General features: G+C 38.6%; 1 protein-coding gene across 3 annotated transcripts in view; it reads right to left on the bottom strand.

Annotated features, from left to right (window-relative positions):
• PRORP (protein only RNase P catalytic subunit) overlaps positions 1–13,354 on the bottom strand; it is a 45,689-nt gene that overhangs the window by 29,358 nt on the left and 2,977 nt on the right. For all 3 annotated transcript variants that reach the window (XM_030452316.1, XM_030452318.1, XM_030452317.1), the window contains exons 3-4: positions 11,982–12,029; positions 7,978–8,110 (exon numbers count right to left, since the gene is read on the bottom strand). In XM_030452316.1, coding sequence (XP_030308176.1) covers positions 7,978–8,110; positions 11,982–12,029 — 181 coding nt within the window. The remainder of the gene's footprint in view (positions 1–7,977; positions 8,111–11,981; positions 12,030–13,354) is intronic.

Below are 13,354 nucleotides of genomic sequence, written 5' to 3'. Positions count from 1 at the left end.
ATGCTGACTGATTGGACTGTGGAACTACAACATTTTATGAGATTTCTCTCTCAACCTGGGGTATTGTAGCTAAAAAACAGATAGAGGTTGGTTTAAAAAATCTAGAAGTATGGGAAATACTGTTTGAAAAACAAATAAAAAAAAACAGAAGCCAAACAAACATATTGGTTATGCTATATTAAATTAGTTTTAAAATGTTTTAGAAAAAACATGACCTAAAGACTTCAGAAGTCTGCCTTACACAGCCCACAATATTTGCAACAGCAACAGTAATAAATCTGAGAATAGGACTTTTCTGTAAGAATATTATTATTAATTCAACTTCTGTAAATACATTTATAAATAGGAATGTATGCTTTTCTTTCAGTATCAGTGCATATACAAGACCTCAAAAGCACAACAAAAATGAGGGGAGGAATTAGTTATTAATATTTACAGATTTACTATGTTAAATATGATAACGTATAAGTAAACACCACAATTCAAGACAAAACAAAGAGCTAGACAAGGACATCTTTTGATAAGAACAATGAGAGTAGTTCTAAAATCATTTCCATGTCCGTAACAGATCTAAGGGTATGACATTTTGGATCAACGAAAGGTTTGATTACTTGAGCATTTTCCTCAAGTCTAAATAGGAAATGTGTTGGAAACTAGAAATAAAAATCATGGCATTGCCCAAATTATTCAACATCCAAATTATCTATTAATCTAAATGCAAAAAAACCCCCAGCACCTAAGTAGTATAATATATAAAGGAGATACATGAGAAAATGCATAGAGGACTTTCTAAATACAAAAAAGAAGCTAGTATCTTTCTGCCAACACATGGAATTTGAAACAAAAAGGGGAAAAAAGAATAAATTATTAAAGTAATCCAACCCTACGAAAAACTATTACAATAACTGCAAAACAGGCTGCTTGTCACTTCTAAACAATAATGGTCACTCATCAGGAACGGTGGAGAGACACTAAAGTCAAAATAAAAAGTGCAAAAACTACAGCATTCAACATGTATTGTTTCCAGATGCATTCACAATAGTTTAAGCTTTATACAACAGAAAAAGCAGTGCTCCCCCTCTCTGTATTTAATGACAATATACTCAAGTGCAAGGAAATAGCAAATTCTCATTAACAGCGTATTGTACGGCACTTAAGAATTATGTTACTCTACCCTTTATTATCAAACAGGATGTTTTTCAACACCATAAGAACAGCTTTTAGAGAAGTGAAAACATTCACTTTTTAGCAGTTTCAGAAAATAAAAAGTGACAGGGCTTGCTTTGTTTTCAGGAATGTTTCTCTCATCAAAAGAAAAACACAGGAACAAGCACCAGAGTGATGAAATAGAATTCAGCTGTCAAATTGACATCCAGCCAATTTTTTCTATGGCGCCTTGCTGGAGCACTCTTAAATCTGTTTGTTGCCATGCCTGAAGGGTTTGAATATTTCCCCCCCAGTTTCAAAGCCTGGAAATCCCCTTCGAACCCTTGTAAGCAGGAAGGCTTTTCTCACCATTGTGTATGGTATCACTATGTACTCTGGATTGCATACAATTTATTTGCCCTCTGTTAGATGCTTCTAAAGTTCACAAATAATCCAGGAGTCACAGACTCCTTTGAGATATTGCCACAAACAGGAAGGTTCTCCTAGGGACACTGACAACCTGGATGAGACATGCTCTGTGTTGCCTGTTGGTAGTTTTCTGATAACCCAGGCTGTTCTTTTAGGGAATCTTGTTCCTGCCTGCCCACATCAGACAGCAGAGGGTCAGTGCCAAGGCCAATGCAAAACTTGGACCTCAACAATCCAGGCAGCACACTTTTGAAACCTCCTTTCTGAGCATATTTAACATGGAGGGAGGAAGAAGTAGTTTGTGCTGCTGTCTTCAGTGGAAAAACACCCTCATCTTTGCAAGGCTGCCATCATAAACACAAGAGTACAGAAATGGACCACACCAACTTTTCTTTTAAAACAAACTAAAAAACCTTGCAAAGGCAAAAATATTTTGAATTCAGTGCTTTCAAAATTAAAAACATTATTTTGGAACATTCTCAGCTTATGGCAAACCTCTTAACAGAATGCTGAAGCAGGAAAAGGTTGACTTGAATGCTTAAATGTGATGTAAGGGGCATTATAGAAAGACAGGGGAATAATATAAAAGTAATGCACAATGAACTTCATAGAAAAGACAGCATTCCAAGTAAGTGAGGCAGACTAGTACTGAATTACAGATGATCCATAACACCCATGTGCAAAATGGCTACATGAATATCAGACAGCTGGAAACACCTCCATGCTGCTGCCTCTCCCATGCTTGTGAAAATGTTTGAAGCAAGTCTGAATGAGGAACTGAACTAGCTGAAAAACCAAAAACCACAAGAAAACAAAACATTATTTTGTCCCCTAGGTCAGTATCCTGCTTACCATGGGGTTGTGCTCACTTGTTTCCTGGCACACTGGCAGGGCCCAAAGGGGTCAGGAAAGAACAGCTGGCAAGGTAGTAAAGGCACGTTATGCTAGTTTGAAAATCACACTGCCATCAAATACTTATGCTAACTACTATTTGCAACAGCAATATAAACAGCAACTGTTATGGGAGACTGAATGGCACTACATGTTCTACCCTTATTTAATATTTCTAGAAACAATCCAGAGAACTATAAACCTATACTTCTAGCATCTGCACATGGTAATATGGCTGAACCAATTACTCAAAATTGTGCAGAGCCTCTGGAAGAAGATGATCTGGTAGAGTTTGATGCATACACTTTTTGCAATGGAGTATCATCTAAACATAAGACTTCATAACAAACTACTAAAACACAGAACTATTTATAGCACTAAAAGAGGCAATATGAAAAAGCAAAGGGTCATGCTAAAAAATTAGCAGCATCTTTCAAAGTTCTGTACTAATTCCCATATATATGAAATGAAGAAGCCAAACCAATGACAAATACAAAACCAAACTAAATGTAGCATTAGAAACAATGCATAATACAGGAAGAGAGTGCACTTGCATTTTACAGATTTCTGAAGGAACTGTATCAGCTGAAATGATCACCACAGTGTAATGAAAACATCTGCTCTAATTGCTGATGCTCTAAAACAAATCCAATTAAATGCTAAGAGATAAGGTATTGGATAGATAACATGAAATTATTATAACTTGTTAAGCTGTTCTAATTGTCATAAATAATAATAAAGCCCTGCATCAGACAATTCCATATAGGCCTCTGAAAAATTTGAAGAAACTGTCTTGGACCATAGCTGGGGAACACCTCCTCAGAACCTTTGGCAACAGACTAAATGACCAAATGGTAAAGGACTATTTGATAATGCTTGAATTCAAGAGGTAACATTTTAAAGTGTCTTAAATAAACATCTGCTCACACTAAGTTTACTTTAGAAGTATTATCACAGAACGTAGAAATATTCAGAGACATCAAACACTTAAAAAGGGGGTGGTAGTGTATGCAGTCTGCAATATGTAAACACGTCTCAAGATCCTACTTGGTGGAACGCATGAGCTGCAAGTCAATGACCGTGCCCAAGAGATTTCTGATAAAGTGATCTCCTTAGAGAACAGCTTCTCAAATAATTCAGGTTAGTGTATTTCTTTAGTTATAAGTTCCTGTTCTCACTTCATGTTTATGGTCCTGTCTACCTCTGTGATGAGTCAATGAACAGGAAAAAAAAAAGAAATACATTGTCACGGTATGCCATTCTTAAACCTTCAATTTCTTCTATTTCTGTTTATTTATTCTTACATATTCTTGCTAATGTAAGGAAGATACAAATGTGGGAAAAATCACTGCACCCACATGCTTAGCAATTATTTTGCTTAGCAAGATCTTCAGATGATATAGAACGGAAACAAGTTAAGGTTAGCAACTGTATTTTAACCAAGAACTGGTTTCCAAATAAAAAAAAACCAACCCTACAATAATTTCTTACTTGATTGCACTAACTGGAATGTATCGTGTTAGGAGAATTTCCAAATGCAGAGACAAAAAAGTAGTAGCTTAAAAAGACCGGAGGACAATGAAACAGGTTTAGACAATGGAGTGGAAGCAATGACCATTCTTATGTTGCAAGCTGAACTAATTTTACTGTATAACCATTTGATGGAGATAACCAGTTATAACCATTTTTACTGTATAACCATTTGATGGAGACCAAATGACCTGAACAAAATCTCAGCTCATTTCTTTCTATATGAATTGAAAAAATAACTGTGGACTGCCTCAGAAGGATTCTGATCCATCCCTAAGATTCTCTACCACTGAGGTAGCTGAGGGAAAGAAATATGTGATGAATTTATAATCTTTTCATCTAGATCTCTTTCTTGCTGCTAAAGAAGCAGATAGGTCTTTTGTCATCCTGCCAAAAGACTCTCTGTGCTTCTGTTTTCTTTTATTATAAGGAGTCTCTGCGGTAAGGGAAGATGCAAGAGAAACCTTAAAAAAATTCCAACTGTCTTTGTCTCTCATTACCCATTTCCCATTTGGTCTCCCCTCTTCCCCTTCCTCCCAGAAGTTCCCTTCCCTCTAGCAGATCATATCACAAAAAGCATGCAACATCCACCCTGACTTAAATGGAGGCAGAAGGACAAAAAGTAACCCTATCTTCAAACATCTTGTCTCATCTCTAGGCTTCCCCAGACATATGACTGCACATCTTCATGATCATCTTCATGATCTTCAGGAGTCTCCAGGCTTGCTATCAGTGTATTTAATTCCAATTGCAATGCCACCACTAAGTTAATTCTCTGGCATAAGTGAGTTCTTCAAAATATTTTAACTCCCAAATACCAGTTCTTTACCTTGGTCTTATCTGTAGCCCAACACAAATATGTACCAAATATGTTTGGAGTACACAGGGGTTTGGGAAGTAAAAAACTAATTCCAGAACAGGATTGACATACACCACACAGGCCTTTGGGCATATGATGGAGCTGGAAAACATGCTCGTGTGGAAGAACCAAAGCATTACAGAAAAAGCATCAAGCTAAAAGACAAAGCTTTACTTTCAAGGCTCCTTGAAAACAGCACAAGAAAAAATAACTTGAAAAAATAATACTGAGAACACCTCTTCCCATACATTCTCTTATATTCCAAAAGAATATGTGAAATGCTAGTTTTACATACCTAGTGTGGGGACTTCACATGCCCACAGACTCATCTCTTCCTGCCTTCTTGATAGCACTTAGACATCTCCCATGTGTTTCCGTCCCCCTGCACCAAAGTTCTTCCAGGCTTATCAGGGTTATGAAGTAGCCATGAAGGCCTTTACATATTTGAGCAAAACGTGGGAGAAGCTGCAATATGGAAATGCTCACAGCAAAAGTTGATTCTGCCACCAATTACATCATCCTATGCTCAATGGCATAGCTCCAGATATATGCAGCCAGAGAAACTGGCTAAAACCTGACAGAAAACATCATACAGACATTGCTACAAAAGGTGACAGTATTTTTACAATTGTTTTCTTTCTACAGCAGCCTGCAAGGTTGCAGCTCACATTAAATCATCATATGACATCTTAACAGATCTTTCAGTAGCTGTGCATCAAGAGCTGAACCCATGTCTATTTCTATTGTGTAACAGGTATTTCCTTATCACAGATAATCAGCTTTAAACAGTTCATGCAAGTCATTTTTGCAACACATTTGTAAAGTGTTCACTACCATTCTGATGTACAAACCTAAGTTGTCTGATTTTCTTTCCCAAAACTAATTACAAAAAATATAATTTTTTAATCACAACACAACAGACAACCTTTGGGGGATCTGCAACGAACCAAATCTTTGCTCCTACTTTTCTACACTGATTGCTTTTATTGTAAAATAAGGCAGTGATGGTGTTGTGAAAGTTTGACAAAACAATATTCCTCTTTAAAAAAAAAAAAGAAAAATTCCAAATGCATTATAACTTTAATTTGAAGTACTGTTGGGAAAAAAAAAAGTTTAGAGCTCAGAACAATTCAAACTGTTACCCTGAATAATCATTTAATTGCAGGAAACACAGACAACTGAAGAAAAAACTAATTAGGAGAAAAGAAGAAATAGAAAGCAAAAATGTTTTCTATCTGAACTGCAGCTACTACAAAAAAAAGTGACTGGCTGGAAAATGGAAACCCCCCCTCTCAGATATACTTGCTTACATTTCAGCTATTTTCAGCCTCTTCACCTAGTTTCCCCTCTGGAAAACCCTGGCTCTAGGAGAAGTCACACAGTCTACCATACCTAAAATGGGCAGCATATTTTCATCACCATACGTATGCTTTCACACCTCAAAGTCAACTAAAAAGTCCCAAATTTATTTCTGGAAATGTCTGGCACATCCTGACATCCTGTGCCTCTACCCCCACAGCCACGCACAAAATTCACTGAGGGAGCAGACTTTAAGCTCTATGGCCAACAGTAAACACAAACAACTTCATCTCCATTCAGCCTCCTGGTGGCTGCCTGGCAATAGGGAACTGGAACAAGGTCAGCTTGGACCTAGCAAGTCAGTGGCCCCAGACTGGTAAATGACAGAATTTCAGCTACCACACGGACTAACACAGCCTACTGACATTAAGACTTAAAATAGTGTATTGAGTCTTTGCTTTGTTAATGTGAACAACCAGGTTCTTGAACAAGGACAACATCATTTCCCCTGCTGCTCATCTTAGCTGTGAATATCTTGTTACCCATAACACCCTAAATCTCCCAGCATTCAACCAGTACTGCCAATCTATCTCTGTGTACTTGACAAATTTGATATTTTCAAGCCAGCAGTCACCACAGGGAATAGAAATGAAACTTAACAGACAAGGCAGTTGAGAAGTTGAGAAATGAAAATTTTGTTGGTGTTGCTTTCTTTAACAAACCAACCTGAACCATAACTTTCTCAAAGGCTTCTACAGAGCAGAACTGTTGAACATACAATAAAACACATCCTTTTGTTTATAACATATAATACCACTACCCACTAAAAATTTTTAATTATTGCTACATTTTTAATGATTGTTTTACTCCCTGTACAATTTACATCTAGATCACTTAAAAGTTCTGAACTGAGGAAAATCTGCATGGAAATTAGATGTGTGAACAGTAGGCTCCGTGAATGAAAAGCATGACAACACCTGCTGGTTTTAGTTCCTTTATCTGTTACACAGGCAATGTCTGTGTCTGCAGAAACCCTAAGAATTAAACCTGGTGTCGCCTGCCATGCTTCCCGAACCGGTTCGGCACTGAGGTTCCAGCTGCAGCCAAGAGACATCAACACGGAGCTCACCACGCACCCCTCGCAGAGGTCACGCAAACCCCCCCAGACGTGGCGCGGGTGCCCCCTGGTGGGGCCGAGGCGGCGACAAAGGTAACGGGGACGGATGCCAGTGGCTGGGAATGAAACCTCTGCCATGCTCACCCCCGAAAAGCCTGACATCCTTGAAGTGGGCTGTAATACAGGCGCGGGAGTTTATCTTAAAATTGAGGGGCTTAGTGAAAGCTGACTGAACAAAATGGTATTTGATTCTTTATTGTGGCTGGCAAAGAGCTGCTCGATTGAAGAGGTGAAATACTCAGCACATAAACATAAGCTTCAGATACAATACTGCTGAACTTAAGACATACTAGGACTTCTACTTTTTTTGCAAGCTCAGAATACTTGATTTCTCACTCTGGTTACTGGGTTTTATTCATATTTTAAATTTAGCTTTGAAAGGGTTAAAAGATTTCCATACCTTTTAATTTTTTTCATGTAAAAACAAATTACATTTTACTTACTTCAATACGCATTAATAGCTGACTGAAAATATAAGAACAAAGACAGTATGAAGGAAGTGAAGACTTATAACTATTTATAAACACATCCAAAAAAGACACACAAGATACTTCAGCACCCAAAGGCCTATTAGTGTTTAAAGTAAGGAAAAAAAAGTTCAAAGTAGCTGAACATTAATTATGTCACACCTGTGTTCAAGACCTACCTGTGGACTTGTCTTTCTAAAAGTGTCAGTTCCATGTATCACATCCTTTATTATTCTTTCTCTAAGATTATTATACTCCTCTTCAGTGAGGTCACTGTCCTCCAACTGGTGGCTGCAAACTGGGCACTGTCCGCTGTAATAATGTTGAAATAAGAAAATAAAAGGATAAAGGCTTTTAAATAAGAAATACCTTAAGTTTTACTATCTATGTGAATGTCTGTGTATGACCACATTACTTGACAAGAACTCCAGCACAGTACGCTCATCAGGAAATTATTGTGCTCTTTCTGGGATGAATTCAAAACCTACTAAAATCACCGGAAATATTTTTATTTGATTTAGTGAGATCAGGATCAAAGGTCTGAGAGACATCTGAGGATTTAGGACTAAAGCTGTTCATGAGCATGGAAAAAACAAAACAAAACAAAACAAAACAAAACAAAAAAAACAAAAAACTAAAAAAAAAAATCCACAATAAAACAACAACAACAACAAAGAGCATTTAAATATTCACCAACATTTACTCAGGCCTTGAGAGTTCAATTCTCAGCATTACCACAAATTTCCATATCTCTAGTATTGGAAGTTTCCCTGCTACACAGGAAAGTCAGCGTGGATACAGTGGGAAGGTGATGCAGCTGCACTGGCCTAGCCAGAACATATGAAGCAGCCATGGGCACACTAGCTGAAGCTAGCAGGCAGGGCACTGAGCCTTCGTCTAGCTAGAAATCTATTCCATCAAGAAAATGCACCAGTGAAATCTTCCACTGTTGCAACTAGGCTAAGACTGTTTGTTCAGATCTCTCCAAGGTGATCAAAGTAAACAGACTGAGAGCAGTGTGTCACTAAAACAATTTGAAACCCCTCAGCAAGACTGAGCCACACTGGCACTGCTTGTCTGCATAACCCCCAGTTCCACCAGTATCAGGCTGACTGCACCCAAACAGAAATCAGTTTTACAATGCTGTCTCCTGGTGCCTCATCACTTCTCTGTAGCACAGGATATACATCCACAAAGATCTAGGACTGCTGCAGATCAAAAAGCTCTGCAGCTACAGTCAACCAACACCATCACTTAGGCATCATTTCCCAGAGCCAGCACCACCACCACTCTTTCATGCCCAGCTGTGGCAGTGACTGTACCACTGCTTGCAGCCCTGGGACAGTTTCCTTTATCATTCCTATCATCCACTGCTCAGTACTCTCAGTTTCCCTGTTGAAGAGCCAACAGCTGTGGTAACAATTGTGGTTCTGCAAATCCCAAATTATACCTTGTTTTGTGTATGACACAATAACACTCCACTAATCTGCCCATGCATGTTTTTAAGACTTCAAGACCAAAGCAAATGGAAATCAATTGCAAAAGAAAAGATTAGAGAGTAGAACAATTGGGGATGTGAACAACTAGACCTCAAACTCCTTAGTTCCTCAGGAGGGGTGCTGGCATGTCATAGCAGATCTTGAAAAATTTTCCAGAACACCCTAAGTGAGGCAATACTACAGAGAACACACAGATCCCTGCCAGCCAAGGCATAACTTCTTCTCTGGCCAACCTAGTGCTGCAGAAACTCCCCAGCACTGTGAGAGACCATCAAAACCACAACCATGGACTATGCTATGCCCAACAACTGCTACGGGTTGGGTTTTTTCTACAGCCTGCTTGCTGTAGAAAAAATAGGGCACAGCAGACACGTAATTCCAAGATGCAAACCAAGACAGGCCTAACTTCTGTGGCCACCTCTAGATTTTTGTATGATCCCTCAGAACTATATACTAAGAAAAAGAACAAACGCATTTTTTAATATCTAGCCTTTTCTGCTGTTTTGTGTCCCACAGCCATGACCTCTGCCCTAACACACAGTCTGAAGGAAATCAAACTAGAACTGTCACCACTTCCATGTACCATTTATTCACCTTTTTCTTTCTTAGTTGTCTGTCGTGTTAGCCCCTATAAATTAACCATGTAATCAGGACAATGCACAACTCATATGCCCAGCTCATAAATGTCCACCATACATCAGGCTGGGTGAAGAATAGATTGAGAACAGCCCTGAGGAAAAGGACTTGGGGACGCTGGTTGATGAGAAGCTCAACATGAGCCAGCAATGTGGGCTTCCAGCCCAGAAAGCTGGAATTGTGCCCTGGACTGCATCAAAAGAAGCATGGCCAGCAGGCCAAGGGAGGTGATTCTCTGCCTCTACTACATTCTCATGAGACCCCACCTGGAGTCCAGCTCTGGAGCCCCCAGCACAGGAAGGACATAGAGGAGGGCCACAAAGATGATCAGAGGGCTGGAGCACCTCTCCTATAATGACAGATTGGGAAAGTTTGGGTTGTTGAGCTTGGAGAAGAGAAGGTGCCATGAGGATCTCATAGCAGCTTTCTAGTACATGAAGGAGCCTACAGGAAAGCTGGAAAGGGACTTTTCACAAGGGTATGTAATGACAGGACAAGGGGTAATGGCTCTAAACTGGAAAAGACTAGATTTAGATTAGATATGAGGAAGTAATTCTTCATTACAAGGGTGATGAGACACCGACACAGGGAACTTGTGGATGCCTCATCCCTGGAAGCGTTCAAGGCCAGGTTGGATGAGCAGCCTAGTCTAGTGCTAGGTGTCCCTGCCCGTGGCAGGGAAATTGAAACTAGATGATCTTTAAGGTTTCTTCCACCCCAAAACCTTTTTTTTTTTAGGCACTTGTTCCCACTTGAGCTTCTCTTACATGCAGGGCCATGTTGTTGATGTTTCACATTTTCCCTTCCTATCATGCTCTGCTCAGAAGCCTATATTCCCCTGTCTGGGACTAGTTTGAACTGAAGGAGTAACCATTCTTCACCATAGCCATCCAAATACTTTATTTTCTCAAGCACAACCTCAGAACTGAACCATAGGATTTGAGCTTCAAGTATTAAAATGGAACGAGTTACTCTCCCCTGCCTGCCTCTACAGAGATATCCTAAAAATGCCAAAGCTAAGTTGTAATTTTCTAAAACAATGGCAATGAGAAATCTCGAATTCTCCCAGCCACTGATGTCTAATATACATTAATGCAAATGCCATAAACCTTAACAATGTGCTTTCTGAACCAAAGATACTACATGTGGAATCTCAAAAATGGACATTCACTGCTGCATACAAACTGCACTCCAGCTCCTCACCCTATGGTGGCTGCTGCAGGCTTAGCCTCCCTATTAATACATGCAATGACACTGGCTCCTCATATAGCTTTTAAGTTACCATTAAATATGTATAATTGCATTAAGGAACTTCACAGTTTGGCAACAGAGAAGAAATACCTAACAAATTGTTACGAGGCTATTTCAAAATCATTAAGCCTAAAATTCCAAGGATCCTGTCCCCATTCTTGTTCCTGTCCCTATAAACCATTGGAGGTATTCTAATACAGTTGTCAACTTGCTACAAAACCATAGAATTAGGTTTCAAACCGTATAACATTTAGAGTAAGAATTTATGAATATCAGAATAACTGCACTGTAATAAAAACACATACCCAAATTATCTCAGTGAAAATCTAACATAAGAATTATTTTGTCTGCACTGAAGATCAGGTGGGGAGAACCCTTCCATGTGTAGAAATTAACTGCAGCATCTGCATAGTATCAGTTTTCAAGATATCCATTTACATATCAAAGATGCCCTGTTAAATATTGTATAAAACAATGGTATTATAAAGTCAAACAAAATATTGCCTTTAATTCCAAAACAGTAAACAAATAAGCCACCCAGCACTTATTTTTCTCTCCATTTTTCTGTCTTGACTCTGCTTAGCATAACTCCTTTCCAAGTGTGCGTGTTGGATCTTGTTTAATGCACAATGAGCTGGAACTAGAGTTTGGGAAATCACAGGTCCACAACAAATATTCATATTCTCAAGAATTAAAATATTTTCTTACATAGGAAAGCTGTTTTTTTACACTCATGAAAGAGGTTCAAGATAGAATAATCAAGACAATAACTCACTTTTAAATAGTATTCTACTTACCTGTCTTTGATGTTGGTCAAGTGTCCTCTCCAGTTCCCTCCTGGTATACTAATATGTACAGAGGGAAAAATAAATCAAAACATTAGATTTGTATTTAATAAGTCCTGAATTACAGATAAATAACACTATTTCAGTCAACATTTAGAAATAAGAGACAATCGATCACCTACCTGGCAAAGAAATCATACAAAGATTTCTATGATTTAGCAACACTTGAAAATATTACATAAAGAACAATAACTTAACAACATACAGAGAACTAACACCACCAACCTCCCCAGTTTGTTGTCAAAACCAGACAAATAACCAGGCTGCACTGACAATTTTTGAGGTACTGCCTTACACATTCATAAAGCACCTCAGAATTCAGATGGGAAAGCAGGAATCACAGTTTCTATGTAAATGTCATGCTGAAAGATGAAGATACATATCCTGCATTGAGGCTTTTTGACTTCACATCATTATCATCATCATCATTGCCACTACCACAGCTGCCATCACACTGCTGTAAATATTCCTTTTTGCCCACAAGACACAAAGTGGAGCAGGTTATAGAACAGGAATACAGATACCAACGAGCAACTGCAGACACCTCTCCCTTTGCCATTGTTTATTATCATAGGCTGCACAATTGGCACATGCTGTGGGCTTTGGAATAACCCTCCTGCTTCTGCACTCTTCCCATTTCTCATGCTGATACACAGAGGTTCTTTAGTTATCTTACAAAGACAACAGAAAATCCTGTGAGTATTTGTTGCAGACAGATCTCTCCATCAGATCTGGCTTTTTACTCACTACTCACTATTAGAAGTCAGTGCCAGTCTGTTCTTCAGAAAAATAATTTTTTATAACTAACACTTCATGTTACACTCACAGAGGCCACTTCTGTACTTACTGCACCAGCAATTTCTTTTCTCAACAAAAGTCACCTCCCAATCTGCACTGTTTTTGCAAGACTAACAGTGCTAGAAGTCATCAGATTGTAATTCTTTTTAGTAACTCCACATAAACTGCTTGTTTATTTTCAATGACCAGCACATACAAGTTCAGTGCTATCAACTGGACCAGATGAGAAAAACCATTTGACACAGGTCTACAGATAAAAAACCAGAAGAGATCAGCCAGTTTCATCCCTCTGTTATGGTCTTTGTTTCTTTTCCATTTTGAAACATGTACTTTAGGGAAACACCCAACATTAATCTTAAAATATGAACCTACCGCAATCTCTTGCAAATTGCTTTAACAGTCAAATACCATATTAAAGATACAAACAGGAGTTTGTCTATGTTGTTTGCCAGTCTATACAAGAAATATATAGAATTTCAACGTACTCACTGCCCCTGCAGTCTCCTTGCCAAGGACTTTTTACTACA

Source organism: Calypte anna, chromosome 5A (assembly GCF_003957555.1).
Source record: "Calypte anna isolate BGI_N300 chromosome 5A, bCalAnn1_v1.p, whole genome shotgun sequence".
Lineage (NCBI taxonomy): Eukaryota > Metazoa > Chordata > Aves > Apodiformes > Trochilidae > Calypte > Calypte anna.
Note: the sequence above shows the minus strand (reverse complement) of the source record. Positions and strands in the feature narration are given on the sequence as shown.